Source organism: Salvelinus fontinalis, chromosome 2 (genome assembly GCF_029448725.1).
Source record: "Salvelinus fontinalis isolate EN_2023a chromosome 2, ASM2944872v1, whole genome shotgun sequence".
In the NCBI taxonomy this organism is placed as follows: Eukaryota; Metazoa; Chordata; class Actinopteri; order Salmoniformes; family Salmonidae; genus Salvelinus; species Salvelinus fontinalis.
Genome location: NC_074666.1, coordinates 21,613,169 through 21,633,490, shown reverse-complemented (window position 1 = coordinate 21,633,490; position 20,322 = coordinate 21,613,169). Strand labels below are relative to the sequence as shown.

The following is a 20,322-nucleotide window of genomic DNA, read 5'->3' as shown; positions in this document are numbered from 1 at the left end:
TTTGAATATGTGCAGTCACCTGGAGATGACCAGGACTATCTAGAAGTGCTACGGAGTCTTCTCCTGGGCTTGGGGGACAGGATACACTCTCTACTGACTAGCCCAGGCTGTGGCTGTCCCATAGTGACAGACACACGGTCACAGACAGACAGTGGTCTCTGAGGGAGGGGCTCAGGGAGGGGTACAGCCCGGCTAACAGGCGAGCTGAACACAGTCTCACTTCAGGGCAGAACAAGTGAGCTGAGCACACACTTACACACTATCTATTTGAGTCTGTTAACTGTGTGTTAGTACCACATTCTTGTCTCCTCCACAGAAGTAGACAGAAAAGAGTACAGTAATGTCTTCTACATGAAAAAGGGCAGTGGATATTTCTTACAGTTCAGATGATTTGTCAACAAGAATCATGCCAGTGCCCCAAACTTTAAAAGTGCAGTAACTGCAGTCAACATTATTTTGGATGCAGTAATTGCAGAATAAAAGCGGTTATTTTGGACACAGCATACTGCAGTTATACTGACCTCTGACTGCAATTTTTTTTTGTACGGTCAGAGTTCTGGCATAGGTCTTATAAAAGGTTGAGAGAGAATATGTTTCTGGTCCACTTGAATTGAGACCTGCTATCATAAAGGGAGTTGTGTCAAGCCACTGAAGGGTGCCATTATATCAGAGGCCAGGTTAATGGAGTGACTGCAGTCAAAATGACAAACACAGAAATCTCTGTCAGCACGGCCACTCCTCAGGTGATTTGAGTAACTATGGAAACTCCACTTTCAATAACACAGGAATATTGCATGCCCACGAAGGCTCAGAATGGTACTGCTAATTCACATCCAATAGGCACTCTAGCACTCTATTGAAACTTGCCTTTATGTAAAGGGAAATTATCCTGAACCTATTGCTCTGGGGGGAAATGTGTAACTTTTTCCTCCACTATTTTTGCCCAGACGGACATACTCGTACTCCGAGCCCCAGCTGTACAGCCAGAACAGTGGAGGGAGCTACTTTGACACGCAGGGCAGCTCATCCCAGGTGTCCACGGTGGTGTCATCCCATGGCATGGCCAACAACGGAGGGGGGAACGGGGGGCTGACCATGGGTCTGGCTGGGGGGCAGATCATCAGCAGCTCTGGGGCCTACCTCATCGGGGGCAACACCATGGATAACTCTGCCCCCCACCCAGCAGCCCAGACAACCCGAGCCTCCCCGGCCACTGTGAGTGTACGGCCCCCCTCTACTTACTATTCTCCGTCCCTGTCTGTCCCTGTCTGTCCCCGTCCGTCCCTGTATGTCTGTCTGTCTGTCAGGCCACTCTCTTCTGCCTGTCATAATGCATATCTGAAGCCTTTCTTCAGTAACTATAGCACCACTTAGCTACTTCATGTCGGTGTCTGAGAATGTCTGTAATTGTGTTGTCTCCCTATTTCCTGTGGTCTTCTCAGCTAGTACTTCAGTTTTCTATAGTCATCTACCCATCCAGTACTGTGAAACGGAATTTCCTCTCTTGTGCTGTGTTTTAGCTAAGGTGTAAATAAATAGTAATCTCCACCATAATATTTGTTGGTTCTGCTTTACTGTGTAGCGAAGCGTTTAGACTTGAGTGCAGTCCACCGCAGTGGATCTGTGCTACCTTCTGGTGGCTGAATATGGTAGTTTCACAATATGGTAGTTTCACAGCTTCTGAGATAATTTCTTATATTATTGTGGTGTTAACTTTTTTCATTGTTTTGCTTGACTTTCAAAGGAAGAAGTATGTCCATGTACAGACAGACACAATTTAAGTTTAAACTGACTTCGCAAGCTGGGCTTTTAGGAGTAATTTGGATGATGCTTGCTTTAGGATCTGTCCTGGATTTTCAGATTTTCTATGTGTGTCAGTATTCAAATCAAAATCATCAAATCAAATTTTATTTGTCACATACACATGGTTAGCAGATGCTAATGCGAGTGTAGCGAAATGCTTGTGCTTCTAGTTCCGACAATGCAGTAATAACCAACAAGTAATCTAACCTAACAATGAAAACCTAGTATTTTCATTGTTCTACTGCAACTTCGTCCTTTGTTGTTTTTCCTTCCATTTTTTTTGCTCCTTGGTCTATCAGATTGAAATGGCGATTGAGACGCTCCAAAAGACTGAAGGTTTATCCAGTCAGAGAAGCTCGCTGCTCAACAGCCATGTAAGTCACCACTCTAAACGCCTCACCTTGCCTGTATAGCTGTGCTCCCTCTCTTCTAGTATCTCCAGCTCTCCTTCTCTTCTGGTATCTCTAGCTCTCCCTCTCTTCTAGTATCTCTAGCTTTCCTTCTCTTCTGGTATCTCTAGCTCTCCATCTTCTGGTATCTCTAGCTCTCTCTCTACCCCTCTTCTAGTATATCCAGCTCTCTTTCTCCCCCTCTTCTAGTATCTCCAGCTCTCTCTCTCCCCCTCTTCTAATATCTCCAGCTCTCTCTCTCCCCCCCTTCTAGTATCTCCAGCTCTCCTTCTCTTCTAGTATCTCTAGCTCTCCTTCTCTTCTGGTATCTCTAGCTCTCCATCTTCTGGTATCTCCAGCTCTCTCTCTCCCTCTCTTCTAGTATCTCCAGCTCTCTCTCTCCCTCTCTTCTAGTATCTCCAGCTCTCTCTCTCCCTCTCTTCTAGTATCTCCAGCTCTCCCCCCCTTCTAGTATCTCCAGCTCTCCCCCCCTTCTAGAATCTCCAGCTCTCCCCCTCTTCTAGTATCTCCAGCTCTCCCCCTCTTCTAGTATCTCCAGCTCTCTCTCTCTCTCTCTTCTAGTATATCCAGCTCTCTCTCTCTCTCTCTTCTAGTATATCCAGCTCTCTCTCTCTCTCTCTTCTAGTATCTCCATCTCTCTCCCCCTCTTCTAGTATCTCCATCTCTCTCCCCCTCTTCTAGTATCTCCATCTCTCTCCCCCTCTTCTAGTATCTCCATCTCTCTCCCCCTCTTCTAGTATCTCCAGCTCTCTCTCTCTCTCTCTCTCTTCTAGTATCTCCAGCTCTCTCTCTCTCTCTCTCTCTTCTAGTATCTCCAGCTCTCTCTCTCTCTCTCTCTTCTAGTATCTCCAGCTCTCTCTCTCTCTCTCTCTTCTAGTATCTCCAGCTCTCTCTCTCTCTCTCTCTTCTAGTATCTCCAGCTCTCTCTCTCTCTCTTCCTCTCTTTCACTCTGTGGTGATGGGGATGCCTCCTGTGCTCTGATTTAAATGTTTCACTCCTTTAGTTAATTGTGCTTTTAATGCCAGGTCAGCGGGTGATGGTATTTTACAGACAAGTGGGGGAGGGTGACACATGGGACTATCTGCTAGTGACATACCTGTGTGTAATTGACACCATAAACCCCCCCCCAATCCCCCCCCCAAAGCTGCAGTGGCTACTGGATAACTATGAGACAGCGGAGGGGGTGAGTCTGCCTCGCTCCACCCTCTACAACCACTACCTGCGCCACTGCCAGGAGCAGAAGTTGGACCCGGTCAACGCTGCTTCCTTTGGGAAACTCATCCGCTCCATCTTCATGGGGCTCCGCACGCGTCGCCTGGGCACACGGTGAGCTACTGAGAGAACAGACACACTCTAGTATTGACCTCTCTCTCTCTCCTCTTCTTCTAGCCTATCTCTACGTCTTGAGCCCTGCTCTCTCTTCTCTTCTTCTATCCTATCTCTACGTCTCCAGTCCTCCAGTCCTACTCTCTCCTCTTCTTCTATCCTATCTCTACATCACCAGTTCTCCAGTCCTACTCTCCTCTTCTGCTATCCTATCTCTACGTCACCAGTTCTCCAGTCCTACTCTCCTCTTCTTCTATCCTATCTCTACGTCACCAAATCAAATCAAGTTTATTTTATATAGCCCTTCGTACATCAGCTAATATCTCGAAGTGCTGTACAGAAACCCAACCTAAAACCCCAAACAGCAAGCAATGCAGGTGTAGAAGCACGGTGGCTAGGAAAAACTCCCTAGAAAGGCCAAAACCTAGGAAGAAACCTAGAGAGGAACCAGGCTATGAGGGGTGGCCAGTCCTCTTCTGGCTGTGCCGGGTGGAGATTATAACAGAACATGGCCAAGATGTTCAAAATGTTCATAAATGACAAGCATGGTCAAATAATAATCAGGAATAAATGTCAGTTGGCTTTTCATAGCCGATCATTAAGAGTTGAAAACAGCAGGTCTGGGACAGGTAGGGGTTCCATAACCGCAGGCAGAACAGTTGAAACTGGAATAGCAGCAAGGCCAGGTGGACTGGGGACAGCAAGGAGTCATCATGCCCGGTAGTCCTGACGTATGGTCCTAGGGCTCAGGTCCTCCGAGAGAGAGAAGGAGAGAATTAGAGAGAGCCAAGATTTTCAAAATGTTCATAAATGACAAGAATGGTCAAATAATAATCAGGAATAAATGTCAGTTGGCTTTTCATAGCCGATCACTAAGAGTTGAAAACAGCAGGTCTGGGACAGGTAGGGGTTCCATAACCGCAGGCAGAACAGTTGAAACTGGAATAGCAGCAAGGCCAGGTGGACTGGGGACAGCAAGGAGTCATCATGCCCGGTAGTCCTGACGTATGGTCCTAGGGCTCAGGTTCTCCGAGAGAGAGAAAGAAAGAGAGAAGGAGAGAATTAGAGAGAGCATACTTAAATTCACACAGGACACTGGATAAGACAGGAGAAGTACTCCAGATATAACCAACTGACCCTAGCCCCCCGACACATAAACTACTGCAGCATAAATACTGGAGGCTGAGACAGGAGGGGTCAGGAGACACTGTGGCCCCATCCGATGATACCCCCGGACAGGGCCAAACAGGAAGGATGTAACCCCACCCACTTTGCCAAAGCACAGCCACCGCACCACTAGAGGGATATCTTCAACCACCAATTTACAATCCTGAGACAAGGCCGAGTATAACCCACAAAGATCTCCACCACAGCACAAACCAAGGGGGGGCGCCAACCCAGACAGGAAGATCACGTCAGTAACTCAACCCACTCAAGTGATGCCCCCTCCTAGGGACGGCATGAAAGAGCACCAGTAAGCCAGTGACTCAGCCCCTGTAATAGGGTTAGAGGCAGAGAATCCCAGTGGAGAGAGGGGAACCGGCCAGGCAGAGACAGCAAGGGCGGTTCGTTGCTCCAGAGCCTTTCCGTTCACCTTCACACTCCTGGGCCAGACTACACTCAATCATATGACCTACTGAAGAGATAAGTCTTCAGTAAAGACTTAAAGGTTGAGACCGAGTCTGCGTCTCTCACATGGGTAGGCAGACCGTTCCATAAAAATGCAGATCTATAGGAGAAAGCCCTGCCTCCAGCTGTTTGCTTAGAAATTCTAGGGACAATTAGGAGGCCTGCGTCTTGTGACCGTAGCGTACGTGTAGGTATATACGGCAGGACCAACTCGGAAAGATAGGTAGGAGCAAGCCCATGTAACGCTTTATAGGTTAACAGTAAAACCTTGAAATCAGCCCTTGCCTTAACAGGAAGCCAGTGTAGGGAAGCTAGCACTGGAGTAATATGATCAAATTTCTTGGTTCTAGTCAGGATTCTAACAGACGTATTTAGCACTAACTGAAGTTTATTTAGACCAGTCCTCCAGTCCTACTCTCTCTCCTCTTCTTCTATCCTATCTCTGCCTAAGTGGCTGTTCCACTGGATGTCATAAGGTGAACGCACCAATTTGTAAGTCGCTCTGGATAAGAGCGTCTGCTAAATGACTTAAATGTAAATGTAAATCTCTGTCACCAGTCCTCCAGTCCTACTCTCTCTTCTCTTCTCTTCTTCTATCCTATCTCTACGTCACCAGTTCTCCAATCCTGCTCTTCTCTTCTTCTATCCCATCTCTACGTCTCCAGTCCTACTCTCTCTCCTCTTCTTCTATCCTATCTCTACGTCACCAGTCCTCCAGTTCTGTTCTCTGTATCTCCTCTAACTCCTGCAGTTGAGTATTTCCCTTTTCCTTGGCCTTTATTTTTTTCCCCTCTGTCCTCATTAGGATTTCTTGTTTGGTATTACAGCATGTTTGATTGGTATAGTGTTCTTCAGTACTGAGAACAGTTAGCTGATCATTCCTGACTGTGTATGTTGCAGAGGGAACTCGAAGTACCACTACTATGGGATCCGGTTGAAGCCGGACTCTCCTCTCAACAGACTGCAGGAGGACATGCAGTATATGGCCCTCAGACAGCAGCCTGTCCAACAGAAACAGAGGTACAACACACACACACACATACAGGCTTTCATACACACACACACACACACACACACACACACACACACACACACACACACATACAGTACTGACTGAGGCATTGTTATTGTAGGTTTAAGCCGATGCAGAAGGTTGATGGTGTATCTGGGGAGAACTTCTCAGGCGGAGGCCAGCACACCCCCAGTGCAGCGGAGCAGACTGTCATCGCACAAAGCCAGCACCACCAGCAGTACCTGGGTGAGTGAGCAGTGTGTATGCTTACTAACTGACTTGCAGCCTCAATAGATTGATACCGTTTGATGCTCCCAGAAGGTCTATTTCTTGACACAATTTGTTTGATAGTAAGTGTTCCCTTGCTGAGTTCTGTAAGCAGTCTCCTAAGTGTTCCTCTGCTGAGTTCTGTAAGCAGTCTCCTAAGTGTTCCTCTGCTGAGTTCTGCAAGCAGTCTCCTAAGTGTTCCTCTGCTCAGTTCTGCAAGCAGTCTCCTAAGTGTTCCTCTGCTGAGTTCTGTAAGCAGTCTCCTAAGTGTTCCTCTGCTGAGTTCTGCAAGCAGTCTCCTAAGTGTTCCTCTGCTGAGTTCTGCAAGCAGTCTCCTAAGTGTTCCGCTGCTGAGTTCTGCAAGCAGTCTCCTAAGTGTTCCTCTGATGAGTTCTGCAAGCAGTCTCCTAAGTGTTCCTCTGCTGAGTTCTGCAAGCAGTCTCCTAAGTGTTCCTCTGCTGAGTTCTGCAAGCAGTCTCCTAAGTGTTCCTCTGCTGAGTTCTGCAAGCAGTCTCCTAAGTGTTCCTCTGCTGAGTTCTGCAAGCAGTCTCCTAAGTGTTCCTCTGCTGAGTTCTGCAAGCAGTCTCCTAAGTGTTCCTCTGCTGAGTTCTGCAAGCAGTCTCCTAAGTGTTCCTCTGCTGAGTTCTGTAAGCAGTCTCCTAAGTGTTCCTCTGCTGAGTTCTGTAAGCAGTCTCCTAAGTGTTCCTCTGCTGAGTTCTGTAAGCAGTCTCCTAAGTGTTCCTCTGCTGAGTTATGTAAGCAGTCTCCTAAGTGTTCCTCTGCTGAGTTCTGTAAGCAGTCTCCTAAGTGTTCCTCTGCTGAGTTCTGTAAGCAGTCTCCTAAGTGTTCCTCTGTTGAATTCTGTAAGCAGTCTCCTAAGTGTTCCTCTGCTGAGTTCTGTAAGCAGTCTCCTAAGTGTTCCTCTGTTGAGTTCTGTAAGCAGTCTGATAAGTGTTCCTCTGCTGAGTTCTGTAAGCAGTCTCCTAAGTGTTCCTCTGCTGAGTTCTGTAAGCAGTCTCCTAAGTGTTCCTCTGCTGAGTTCTGTAAGCAGTCTGATAAGTGTTCCTCTGCTGAGTTCTGTAAGCAGTCTCCTATGTTCCTCTGCTGAGTTCTGTAAGCAGTCTGATAAGTGTTCCTCTGCTGAGTTCTGTAAGCAGTCTCCTAAGTGTTCCTCTGCTGAGTTCTGTAAGCAGTCTCCTATGTTCCTCTGCTGAGTTCTGTAAGCAGTCTGATAAGTGTTCCTCTGCTGAGTTCTGTAAGCAGTCTCCTAAGTGTTCCTCTGCTGAGTTCTGTAAGCAGTCTCCTAAGTGTTCCTCTGCTGAGTTCTGTAAGCAGTCTCCTAAGTGTTCCTCTGCTGAGTTCTGTAAGCAGTCTCCTAAGTGTTCCTCTGCTGAGTTCTGTAAGCAGTCTCCTAAGTGTTCCTCTGCTGAGTTCTGTAAGCAGTCTCCTAAGTGTTCCTCTGCTGAGTTTTGTAAGCAGTCTCCTAAGTGTTCCTCTGCTGAGTTCTGTAAGCAGTCTCCTAAGTGTTCCTCTGCTGAGTTCTGTAAGCAGTCTCCTAAGTGTTCCTCTGCTGAGTTCTGTAAGCAGTCTCCTAAGTGTTCCCTGTCGGTTATATCCTGCACATTGATACCATTTTCTCAGCCTTTAGCATTTCCTTGTTAAATATCTACCCTGTTTGTTTCTCTGCTTTTTTACTGGACTGATAACGTGAGTTGTTGTTGGCCTTGATTTCCATGTGTCCCTCCTGACAGACACATCGCGGGCCCTGCCAGACTTTGTGGAGCTGGACCTGGGAGAGACTAACGTGGACAACGTCAGCCCAGATGACATCAAAGCTCTCCAGTCACTCTACAGAGAGCACTGTGAGGTCAGAGATTATCCATCACCTCTAACAACATTTCACATCAAAGTTTTGTATTATGCTAAATGTGCAAATGAATGGGAGCTTTCTTTGGCATGCATGATATTTCCAAGTCTTCATCTCCACTAATCAAATTTTATTGGTCACATACACATGGTTAGCAGATGTTATAGCAAAATACTTGTGCTTCTAGTTCCGACAGTGCAATATCTAACAAGTAATCTAACAATTTCCCAACAACTACCTAATACACACAAATCTAAAGGGGTGAATGAGAATATGTACAAGTAAGTATATGGATGCACACCAGATCATCCATGCTAATCAGAATGACCGTGAATGAGCATTGTGTGATGTTGACCATGTCGTGTGTCTCTTGCAGGCCATTCTGGATGTGGTGGTCAACCTCCAATTCAGTCTAATAGAGAAGCTGTGGCAGACTTTCTGGCGCTATTCTCCTTCTGACTCAGTGGAGGGCGCCACCATCACAGAAAACAGGTCAGCTTTCTCTCTCTCTCCGTCTCCCTCTCTCGCTCTCTGTTTCTCACACACACTCTCTCTCACTCTCTCTCTCTTGTTGTCATTAATCATTGTCCATTAGGGATGGATCGAGATTTACACAATGGTTACCTGGAGGAAAATGGGAGAGGGTCATGCTTTTTAAATTTCAGTCAAAGGAAAGGTTTAGTATTTTTTTATTTATTATGTAGTCCAGGGGAGGGTCATGTAATATGTAATTGATGAAATGTAAATATTTCTCAGTGTGTATCAGTTTTCTGTGTGTATCAAGAATGGTCCACCACCCAAAGGACATTTAGCTAACTTGACACAACTGTGGGAAGCACTGGAGTCAACATGGCATCCCTGTGGAAAGCTTTCAACACCTTGTAGAGTCCATGCCCCCACGAGTCTGTTCTGAGGACAAAAGGGGGGCGGGGTGCAACTCAATATTAGGAAGGTGTTTCTAATGTTTGGTATACTCAGTGTATACCCGATGCCACCCCTCTTCTCTGATTCTCCGCTGGGCACCCAATATCAAGTGCGCCTATAGGCTATTTAGTGTGGTCTCAATCAAAGGATCCATAGCCTATAGGCTACAAAGTCCATGATCGGAGAAGCATAGAGCAAAGTTATATTTGTAAGATAGCTGCTGGAATGGTGTAAATTAAACTAGGCTGCATTACACACTGTAATGGATATTCCAACCCTGAGCCCCGGCCTGCTCTGCTCTTGCTGATCAAAAACGTTTTTGTGGGCTGTCTAACCAATCGCTGTGCTGTGTAGGCCTACGGGGGCAGTTCAGGAGGAGAGTCAAATGCTTCTTCCAAAGAAAATCTTTGACTAGGCATAGTCCAAAAAATTCACTGGCTTGCGTACCGACTACCTTGTTACTACTAAGCTATGTGGAATTGTTTTAAGGTTGTTGCAGTATTATACCAAGGATAATTTTGCGATTTGATTTTGAATTTTAAGACCCCTTGAAGTATCCCAAAAATTATTAGATGGATAAAAAATGTTGGCGTTACTGCTGTTAGCCCATAGAAATGCATTGAATAACAGATTCACTACATGGAACAACAGATAGTCCCCCCCAAAAAAATCTAAAGGAAGTTTGTTCTGAAGGATCTGTCCTATATCTGAGAGATAAGAAAGATCAGGAAACAATATATTTTACATGTATTTAACCCCTTATTTTTGGCACTAAACTGTCTTCATATATACTGTATTTCCATACATTGTTTCAACTGGTAGCGGGGGACCGTCAGACGAATCTTGATGCTTGTGCGCATCTTAGAGCAAAACCAACATGTTTGTGAGAGTCTCACCTTTACATAGAGAGGTCATATTTGTGTGTAGCCCAAACTGTAGCCCAAAATTCCTGCGTTTGCCATGTAACGCTTACAGGACGAAGAACCGTTTTTAAAACTGCATATCTAAGGCAGTCTGTCTGTCCAAGAAATGAGGGTAAACAGTAGACATGTTCTCTGCTATCCACTTTGTTTTAATTATTATTTTGGGTATAGGGTCGGGTCACTTTTTTTCAAGTGTTCAGGAAGGGTTTAGGTCAAATGTATTTTGCTGAGCTGAAGGGAGGGCCATCCATTTTCATTTCAGAGAGGTCTGATTTTCTCCATGTAACCCTTATTATAAATAACGTTCACTTCATTAGAACAGATGTCCATTAGAAACATATTTCATTATAGTTAGCCTAAACTCTTCATCCTCTTGAATGCTTCAAATATCCTTTTGATTAGGAAATGTTTCAAATGTCTTTTGATTGGAGACATGTAATGTGGCTGGTCAAAAGTCAACCCCATCCCCGGACAGTAGGGCCAGTGAGATTGAGGTGAATCTGATCCAGTATATGAGAGTATGTGTAACTTTTGAACCCTGTCTCCACAGTGGTGTGAGTGAGATTGAGGGCCGTCTGCCCTGCTGCAGACTGCTGGTGCTCTGTAGGAACGAGGCTGTGCTCAAGTGGATGAGTTCCTGTGACCACCTGATGTACCAGGCCCTAGTGGAGATCCTCATCCCTGATGTCCTCAGACCCATCCCCAGTGAGTGGCTGTCACACACACGCACTTTCTCACTCGTCCTTAGTTGGGTATCAGAATTAACATTTTGGTCATTAAATAGACTGCTGTGCTTTGTATCTGTCCCTCTAGGTGCCTTGACTCAAGCCATCCGCAACTTTGCCAAAAGCCTGGAAGGCTGGCTCAACAATGCCATGAACACCATTCCACAGAGAATGATCCAGACCAAGGTAAACACACACACACACCTACTTGCTCACTTACTTACACACATGTTGGCAAATCAACTTAAATTGCCTATTTTTGTATTATTTGCTTTGATCCTGACTTTCCTCTTTTATCCTTTCGATTTGGTCTGATTCTAATTGGCTGCTGTTTGATTGGCTGCAGGTTGCCGCTGTTAGTGCCTTTGCTCAGACGCTGCGTCGCTACACTAGTCTGAACCACCTGGCCCAGGCAGCCCGCGCCGTGCTGCAGAACACCTCACAGATCAATCAGATGCTCAGTGACCTCAACCGCGTCGACTTCGCCAACGTGCAGGTCCGTCTGTCCCTCTGGCTGGCTGTCCGTCCCTCCGTCCGGCTGTCTGGCTGTGGTTTTGTTTGATTGTCTGTGTATTTATTTAGAGGGATACATCTGTCCTCATCTGTTAGTCCTCTCTCTGCTTGAATTTGCTGTTTATTTCATCAAAGGATGCGTGTGCGTCTGTGTATTTGCAAGTCCACACTGACCCGTCCCATCTCTCTCTCTCTCCTTTCTCTCTTTAGGAGCAGGCGTCGTGGGTGTGTCAGTGTGAGGAGGGTGTGGTTCAGAGGTTAGAGCAGGACTTCAAGGCCACCCTGCAGCAGCAGAGCTCACTAGAGCAGTGGGCTGCCTGGCTGGACAACGTGGTGACTCAGGTCCTACAGCCCTTCGAGGACAGGCCCAGCTTCCCCAGGGCGGCACGACAGTTCCTGCTCAAGTGGTCTTTCTACAGGTCAGCTACTGTACCGTCCATAGAAATAGAATGAGATCATAGACATTGAATGAGATCATGGAAATAGAATGGGTTCTGTGAGTTTTCAAAAATGTTCAATTTCTATGTTTTTGCCCTCTTACCCAATTTAAGTAGTGTGTTGAATTGTTTATCATATTCATTGAGCTAGATAGCTATGTCAGCTTATTAGAAGTTTTCCAGTGGTTGATGAGGATCTCCTGTTCATCTCTTTGTCAGCTCCATGGTGATTCGGGACCTGACCCTGCGCAGCGCGGCCAGTTTCGGCTCGTTCCACCTGATCCGCCTGCTCTACGACGAGTACATGTTCTACCTGGTGGAACACCGCGTCGCCCAGGCAACCGGCCAGACACCCATCAGTGTCATGGGAGAAGTAAGGGCCAGAAGAAATTAACACGTTATATATATATATATATATATATATATATATATATATATATATATATATATATATATATATATATACATAAACGTATATACACACACACACACACATAATTGTAATATATATATATATACACACACACACACACACACATAATTGTAACAGTCCCATTACCTTTAGGCTTAGTTTCAGAATGGTTTCTGTGTGATGTTTATTGTATTGCAGTTCGATGACCTCAACGCCATGTCACCTGCTAACATAGACAAAGGTAAGCCAACCCCAAGCTGTGTCTACAGGCTAAGTCTCTGTAGGTTTCTGCGTCTACAGGCTAAGTCTCTGTAGGTTTCTGCGTCTACAGGCTAAGTCTCTGTAGGTTTCTGCGTCTACAGGCTAAGTCTCTGTAGGTTTCTGCGTCTACAGGCTAAGTCTCTGTAGGTTTCTGCGTCTACAGGCTAAGTCTCTGTAGGTTTCTGCGTCTACAGGCTAAGTCTCTGTAGGTTTCTGCGTCTACAGGCTAAGTCTCTGTAGGTTTCTGCGTCTACAGGCTAAGTCTCTGTAGGTTTCTGCGTCTACAGGCTAAGTCTCTGTAGGTTTCTGCGTCTACAGGCTAAGTCTCTGTAGGTTTCTGCGTCTACAGGCTAAGTCTCTGTAGGTTTCTGCGTCTACAGGCTAAGTCTCTGTAGGTTTCTGCGTCTACAGGCTAAGTCTCTGTAGGTTTCTGCGTCTACAGGCTAAGTCTCTGTAGGTTTCTGCGTCTACAGGCTAAGTCTCTGTAGGTTTCTGCGTCTACAGGCTAAGTCTCTGTAGGTTTCTGCGTCTACAGGCTAAGTCTCTGTAGGTTTCTGCGTCTACAGGCTAAGTCTCTGTAGGTTTCTGCGTCTACAGTACATGGAGTTCTTAAGATCTTTGATATATGTCCGTCCAGCATGGCTGTGGGTCATTCAGCTTTCAGGAGCCTTAACTCCTCTTATCTTGGTCTCCACGTGCTGTCACTTAAAGAGCAGCGCCTTCAATTATTACCCATTGATTTAGTTAAATGTAACATTAAAATGTTAGTAAGAAAAGCTGTTTTTTTGTGTGCAGCCTTTCCTGTCAAAACAATGGTCCCGCAGGACTACTGAGAATCCTGGAGAATCATTATTTTAACCCTGTACCTCTGGTCTTCCTGTACCTCTGGTCTTCCTGCCCATCTGTCTGACTGACCTTGTCCCTCTGTCCAGACGAGGTGAGTGAGATGGACAGTGACCTGGAGGAGGACATGGAGGAGTCTGGGGAGCCGCTGGCCAAGCGGGAGAAGGCTGAGGTGGAACATGAGCACCAGGTGATCCAGGTGATTCAGGTGGGGGCTCTGGAGGACGGCAGTAACCCCGTGGTGGGGGTGCTCCAGCCGGGCATCCTGCACTCCCTGCCCCAGCCCCCCCAGAACCATGCTGAGCACATCCTCACCTCCTCCGCCGCCACCACCACCATCCGCCACTGCAGTGCCACCGGCAACACCTACGCCTCCGTCTGAGAGGGAGTTGACCCCCCCCCCCCCCCCCGGCCAACCTCTCTTCTCTCTGTCTCTCTATCTGTCTCACTGTCACACACGTCTGCACTGTCCCCTCTGTCGTACGCTGTGTTTTCTCTGCACTCATCTAGACACACTCCTCCCCCCTCCACCCTGACCAGTAGGGGAGCGTGAAAAACATCACGACCACAGCTGGCGTCACACAAGCAGTGGATGGATGAGGGATGAGTAGAGCTAGACGGGAATGTGGATCTGCTGGGGAGAGTCATGTGGACGGGCTGTCTCTGTCTGTCATGTGGCTGTCCTCTGGGTCAGGGAGGGGGGGGGGTTGTACAGGCGTGAGACACTGGCTGACCCTACTGTAGCTGTGTAGAAGGGAAGGTGTCCTTCTACTTAGAGATTCACATATTTCCTGATGTTTAAAAGCTCAAATCCAAGCCACCAGCCCCAGAAGAACAACGGCATTGATTGACAGAAAACACCTGGTTCTCTCTTAGATTGGCTTGTTTAGTATATATCTAAACACCACACAGGTGCTGTTCTCTTACACTACCAGATGCTCAGACAGAATTCAGTTGAATGACATAATATTTTGTAAGTCATGAATCTTTCGAAGCTTTGTTGAGATTGGACATTTTGTGGATTATGATTGCTTATTGCTTGTAATGTGGTGTTTGGCATCCTATGATTTATTGAATAGTGTATAACTGTAGCCTTGATCCCCTGATAAGCACTAATGGCTTTTAGCCATGAAGTTAGTTCTGCCCATGAAGGAAGACATTCTGTTATTTATGCTGTTTTACTGTGTAGAGACGTAGAGACAGAGAGACGAGGTTAGACAGACAAGCTGTAGTACACCACTTCTACAACACTGGCTTTTCTACGCCCTTCGTGCATAGTGTGGGATGCGCTTGACTTATGGCTTTGTTTTGGTTGGGTTTAGATGCTCGATAGTGTGACAATTACATTAGTTGGACTTATTATCTACTGATATGTTCTCAGTACAGTAGGTGTGTTTTTTGTAGATTTCTTGAGTTCTGAATGGACCAAAAACCAATCAACCAGAGGAAACTGGCAGAGTGAAAGAGAGCCGTCATGGCCGCCACAGTTACCACGGCGAGGGTGCTGCGTGTTCTGTTTCCTGTCCCAACAGTGCCGTGTTGCAGAGTGAATGTCAGGGATTCTATGTACCTCGGCTTCATCGTAGTGCCTTAATAACCCTTACTGCAGCTGTCCATGTAGTCCTGACTGATTGTGTGGTTGAGGGAAAGGATAGCACAAACACACACACACACACACACACACAGACATACACAGAGACACACACAGAGACACACACACACACACAGAGAGACACACACACACAGAGACACTGAAACACACACAGCTCCTCTGCGTTACTGTCCCAGCAACAACTTTGTCTCTCTGGTGACTTGTGGCTGGATTTGGGCTGGCTCATCAGTGTTACTGCAGGGCTGGAGAGATGCAGGTTCAGAGGTGCTTGTTGAGTTCTCTGTGCTGGTTCTATGAAATGTTTTGTTTGTTTGTTCGTACCTGCTCTCACTCTTTCCACACTCAAGGCCTGCTCCTGCTTTGGCCTCTGCTATTGGGTGAAGTGTGTGTGCATGTGCAGATGGGAGGACTTGATTGAGATGTTGATTGTGTGTATGAATGAGTCTGAACATGTGTTTGAGCACACCCACTAGTCACCCTACCTCACACCAGCGTTGCCAGCCCTTTGACACGTACAGCACAGTCACCAAACTTGTTCTGATATACTCATAACCGTATTAGTCCTTCAACACTGCACACTAACATTATACATGCCTCTTACACCACACACAGCTAAAATACACACTCATTTCAGCCCCTTCACTTCTTAGTCCACAACGTTATCACCCCTTATTCTATCCGTTCTAAAGTGCATATTTGTATAGTGGACCAAAAGTAGATATTTTCTGATATTTAAAGATATATATATATATCTATATAAGGATGATACAATGTATTCATTTTGTTTGTTTTGTTTTCATGTGGTTGATCTGATTGTCATCTGTGATTGTTTCTTTTGTAGCTCTTCTGTGATTGGTTGATTGACTGTGAAATGGGTGGGGGCATGGGGACCAGCTTCTCTGATGACACTGGATACACATTTTGTACTTGAACTGTTATTGATAGCTTTTAGGAAATGGAGAACACACAGGAAAAATGTGTTGAACTGGAAGAATCTTGTTGTTGATACTACTGAAGTTACCTTTCTGTTTTTTAACTCTCATCTGGAGAACTGTCTGCACCAATGCTTTGCCTCGACTTCATTTGTTAGTATTCATAGTGCTTTTGTTTTACTATTTGAGAAATTATTCTTAAGTTATGCACATGTATCCATGCTTAAACCAGTCTTGAAAATGGAATTATAACTTCTGAAGAATTTTACTACTGAGAAACAAAATGTACCTGCAAAAGGACTGGAATTATGTTTTCAGTGGAAGTGGATTTATTTGATGAACTACATTTTCTTTACAGGTATATGAGAAAGGACAAGTAGAATTATATTGCCTTTCATTCGTTTTCACGGAAGATAAAGTGCATTCACTTTAAACTGAAGGTCTTTGACCTTGCTTACAGGTAATTGAAGGCCTTTGGGCATTTGTTTACATGCCAAACTCTGACCTCACAGAAATTACAAGATCTTTCTTAATGACTGTACTGTCACCCAACATGCCGTTAGATATGGCTCTTGAACTTTGACCTTTTTGTCATAAAAATACTGAAGATGTTAAGATTAAATGTGTATTCATTTGTGCCTGGAGTGCAAACGGCTTACAGATGTGCTTTAGATTCTTGAAAGTGCTTTTTTTGGTCTTGCATGCCTTTTTTTGTGCTGATAGAATCTGTTGGTTTATCTAATTAGTTATTTTTTTTTATATGTGCCAGACAGTAAATGCTGTATTCACTCTGTAACCTCATCAAACCTGCTTGTTTTAACATCAATTGTGTTTTATTCATAGTTGACCATTTACAAAAAGTCGTACATTTATATTTGTTTAAGATTGAAAATATTAGGGCCTTTCCTTTTTGGTTCCTTGATAATTGAGCCCATTTCCAACGTAAAAGGTTAAATCCAGCTACTACAACAAAAAACTGAAAAGGAAAAAATCTTGACATTCTGCAAAACATATCAACTCCTCTCAAACTATGTCAGTTGGGAGGGGTGAGAATACGGCAGCTTCACTGATCCACAAGAGACCCAGTGCCTTTGATTTTGCCCAGGCAGGGGGGCCTACGTCTCTGGTCTGACTCCATGGTTCCAGATACAGGCTCTTTAGACAGGCGTTCTATGGTAGTGAGGTGAAAATGGCTGCTCACAGTGAGAGGAGGATATGGGCCTGAGGGATCGTACACTTCTACCCTTGATCCTGATCTCATCCAAACTATGACTACTGGTCAACTGTTACTGACCTATGACCACACAGGACAGTTTACAATGGATGGAGCTTGCTCCAGATATTTGCTGTTGGACTGCGCATTAGGAGAGAACTACTATTGTATAGATTTACTGTATCACTAAACTAACAAAGATTGAAGTATAACTGGACTGGGATATTTGCCAATAGCAACACTGTACTATCACTTTCATTGTTGTCACGATAATTTCCTTTTGTTGTATGATATTCACTGATTTGCTGTATGTTTGCTTTATTCAGTATGATTTGTAATATTTTCCTGATCTATTTTAAGTGCCATTTGACAGTCTAGTGAGTTGTGGCCCGCTGTAGCACGCTCTAATGCAAGCACACGCATTTGGCAGTGGATTTATGGGGAAACCTTTTAGTTGAAAACTCCCCAGATGTAACCAAGATGTAAATATAGACAAAATGGGAAGAAAGGATATTTATTTACTGTCTCCTTAAATATTTGTTTTGTTATTTTTGGATGAGTTTTATTTCAGCCAAAAAAACATTGATTTCTCTTTTTCCTCGTTTTGGATAATGTATTGTATTCATATACAGGTAGCTGCCACAATAATGTTAACACTTCAGTAAATGAGGGATACAAAGTATGTTAAAAAGTAGGTGGTTCTACAAAGGTGTGGTTCTTGAATTAATTAAAATTAAGCAATGAACATCCCACCATTTTTATACATGGTATCATGTATAAAAATGCTGGGCAGGCCCTTGTTTTGGCTAGCATGGCTGTGCCCCTATCCACAGGGCACGAGAGGTCACCTGAATGGTTTTGATGAGCATGAAACAATGTAAACCATATACCATGGCCGTCTGTCACCAGATCTCAACTCAAATGAACACTTGTGGGAGATTCTGGAGCGGTGCCTGAGACAGCGCTTTCCACCGTCAACAAAACACCTAATGATGGAATTTCTCGTGAAAGAATAGTGTTGCATCACTCCCATAGAGTTCCAGACACTTCTACAGTGTTTTCAGAAAGTATTCACACCCCTGATTTTTTTTCAAATGTTTTTGTGTTACAGACAGAGTTTAAAATTGATTAAATTGAGATTTTCTTGACACTGGCCTACACACAATACCCCCATAATGTTAGAAATTTTTACAAATTAATTTAAAATGAAAAGCAAATGTCTTGTGTCAAGTATTTATGGCAAGCCTAAATAAGTTCAGGAGTAGTAATGTGCTTAACAAGTCTCACAAGTTGCATGGACTCTGTGTGCAATAATAGTGTTTAACATGATTTTTGAATGACTACCTCATCTCTGTACCCCACACATACAATTATCTGCAAGGTCCCCCAGTTGAGCAGGGAATTTCCAACAAAGGATTCAGCCACAAATACTAGGGAGGTTTTCCAATTCCTCACAAAGATGGACACCTTTTATGCATGGTGAAGTAATTAACTCACCATCAGGCCAATGGTGACTTTAAAACAGTTAGGAAATTGAGGATGGATCAACAACATTGTAGTTACTCCACAATACTAACCTAATTGACAGTGAAAAGAAGGAAGCCTGTACAGATTAAAAAATAATGCTGCAAAAAATGTGGCAAAGCAATTCGCTTTTTGTCTTGAATACAACGTGTTATGTTTGGGGCAAATCCAATACAACACATTACTGAGTACAACTCATCTAATTTTCAAGCATAGGGGTGGCTGCATCATGTTATGGGTATGCTTGTAATCGTTAAGGACTGGGGAGTTTTTCAGGATAAAAAGGAACGGAATGGCGCTAAGCACAGGCAAAATCCTATCATATGTTTGTTGTGTAGTAAATATTTCAGCTTTTATTTAAAAAAATGTTTTCCTGTAAAGCACATTGTGTTGCATTCCATGTCTGAAATGTGCTGTGTATAAATAAAGCTTGATATGATTTGATTAGAGGAAAACCTGGTTCAGTCTGCTTTCCCCCAGACACTGGGAGATAAATTCACATTTCAGTAAGACAATAAACCTAAACACAGGCCACATCTTCACTGGAGTTGCTTACCAAGAAGACAGTGAATGTTCCTGAATGGCTGAGTTAGTGTTGACTTACATCAATGGCAAGATCTGAAAATGGTTGACTAGCAATGATCAACAACCAATTTGACAGAGCTTGAAGAATTTTTTAAAAGCATAATGGACATATGTTGCACAATCCAGGTGTGCAAAGCTCTTAGAGACTTACCTAGAAAGACTCATCTGTAATCGCTGCCGAAGGTTATTCTGTGTTGACTCAGGGGGTTGAAAACTTATCTAATCAAGATATATTTGTTTTATTTTGTAAACATTTTATTTTTATTTTTACAAATGTTAGATTTTTTTCTTACGCTTTGACCGAGTATTTTGTGTAGATTGTTAACAAAACATGACAAATCCATTCTAATCCCACTTTGTAACAACAAATTGTAGAGAAAGCCAAGGGGTGTGAATACTTTCTGAAGGCACTGTATGCCAAGGTGCATTGAAGCTGTTCTGGCTCGTGGTGGCCCAACGCCCTATTAAGACACTATGTTAATGTTTCCTTTATTTTGGCAGTTACCTGTATATACATACTGTATATCTCAAGTGACTTTCTTTTTGTGTGTTGTTTCAAGTTACCTCTCAGCTAGTATATTATATCTTCTTAAATTGGCAAGAGCTAACCAATAAGTGTAGGGTGATTTGTATTGTGTATTTTACATAAAAGATGAGGAAAACTGGGAAACTTTTATATTTATAAAGGCATATATTAACATTTAGTTTGTCGTAATGATGAAAATATAGGAACTATTAAAGACACGTAGTTTGGTTTTCTGAATATTTCAGACTTGAGCTCAGGCTAGCTTAGTGTTGTTTTCTTAAAATTTGTGGCTTGTCTTTTAAATTAATAAACTTTTTCTTGTTGAAAATAATTGTCATGGCTGTTGTATCTCAATTAAGTTGTCATAGAGAGTGGACACACCGAGAAGATGAACGGATAAAAGCAGTGGGCGTGTTAGTGATCACCTGCTGTATGGCGAACGGTGGCGATTCAACATGTAGAATTGTCGGGAAATTAACAGCACATTTTCTGGTGAGAGGCAATAGGACAGCCACCCGTTGCTTAGAGGAAATATCTACTCAAACCATCTTTTGGTCTTTTTTTTTTTCCATTATTC

At 44.2% G+C, this 20,322-nt stretch overlaps 1 protein-coding gene across 2 annotated transcripts in view; it reads left to right on the top strand.

The window, feature by feature from the left end:
* The window catches only part of LOC129814188 (transcription factor RFX3-like), a 34,659-nt gene extending 14,583 nt beyond the window's left edge, over nucleotides 1-20,076 (top strand). The window contains exons 4-17 of one of the 2 annotated variants that reach the window (XM_055867125.1): nucleotides 948-1,215; nucleotides 2,103-2,177; nucleotides 3,359-3,540; nucleotides 6,070-6,189; nucleotides 6,303-6,427; nucleotides 8,200-8,315; nucleotides 8,692-8,807; nucleotides 10,713-10,867; nucleotides 10,976-11,073; nucleotides 11,234-11,383; nucleotides 11,611-11,819; nucleotides 12,057-12,210; nucleotides 12,448-12,490; nucleotides 13,443-20,076. In XM_055867125.1, the coding sequence (XP_055723100.1) occupies nucleotides 948-1,215; nucleotides 2,103-2,177; nucleotides 3,359-3,540; nucleotides 6,070-6,189; nucleotides 6,303-6,427; nucleotides 8,200-8,315; nucleotides 8,692-8,807; nucleotides 10,713-10,867; nucleotides 10,976-11,073; nucleotides 11,234-11,383; nucleotides 11,611-11,819; nucleotides 12,057-12,210; nucleotides 12,448-12,490; nucleotides 13,443-13,735 (2,104 nt within the window). In that variant the 3' untranslated portion in view covers nucleotides 13,736-20,076. Of the gene's footprint in view, nucleotides 1-947; nucleotides 1,222-2,102; nucleotides 2,178-3,358; nucleotides 3,541-6,069; nucleotides 6,190-6,302; nucleotides 6,428-8,199; nucleotides 8,316-8,691; nucleotides 8,808-10,712; nucleotides 10,868-10,975; nucleotides 11,074-11,233; nucleotides 11,384-11,610; nucleotides 11,820-12,056; nucleotides 12,211-12,447; nucleotides 12,491-13,442 lie in introns of both variants that reach the window. The other variant, XM_055867114.1, reaches the window with a different exon arrangement.
* Nucleotides 20,077-20,322: the final 246 nt, after the last annotated feature.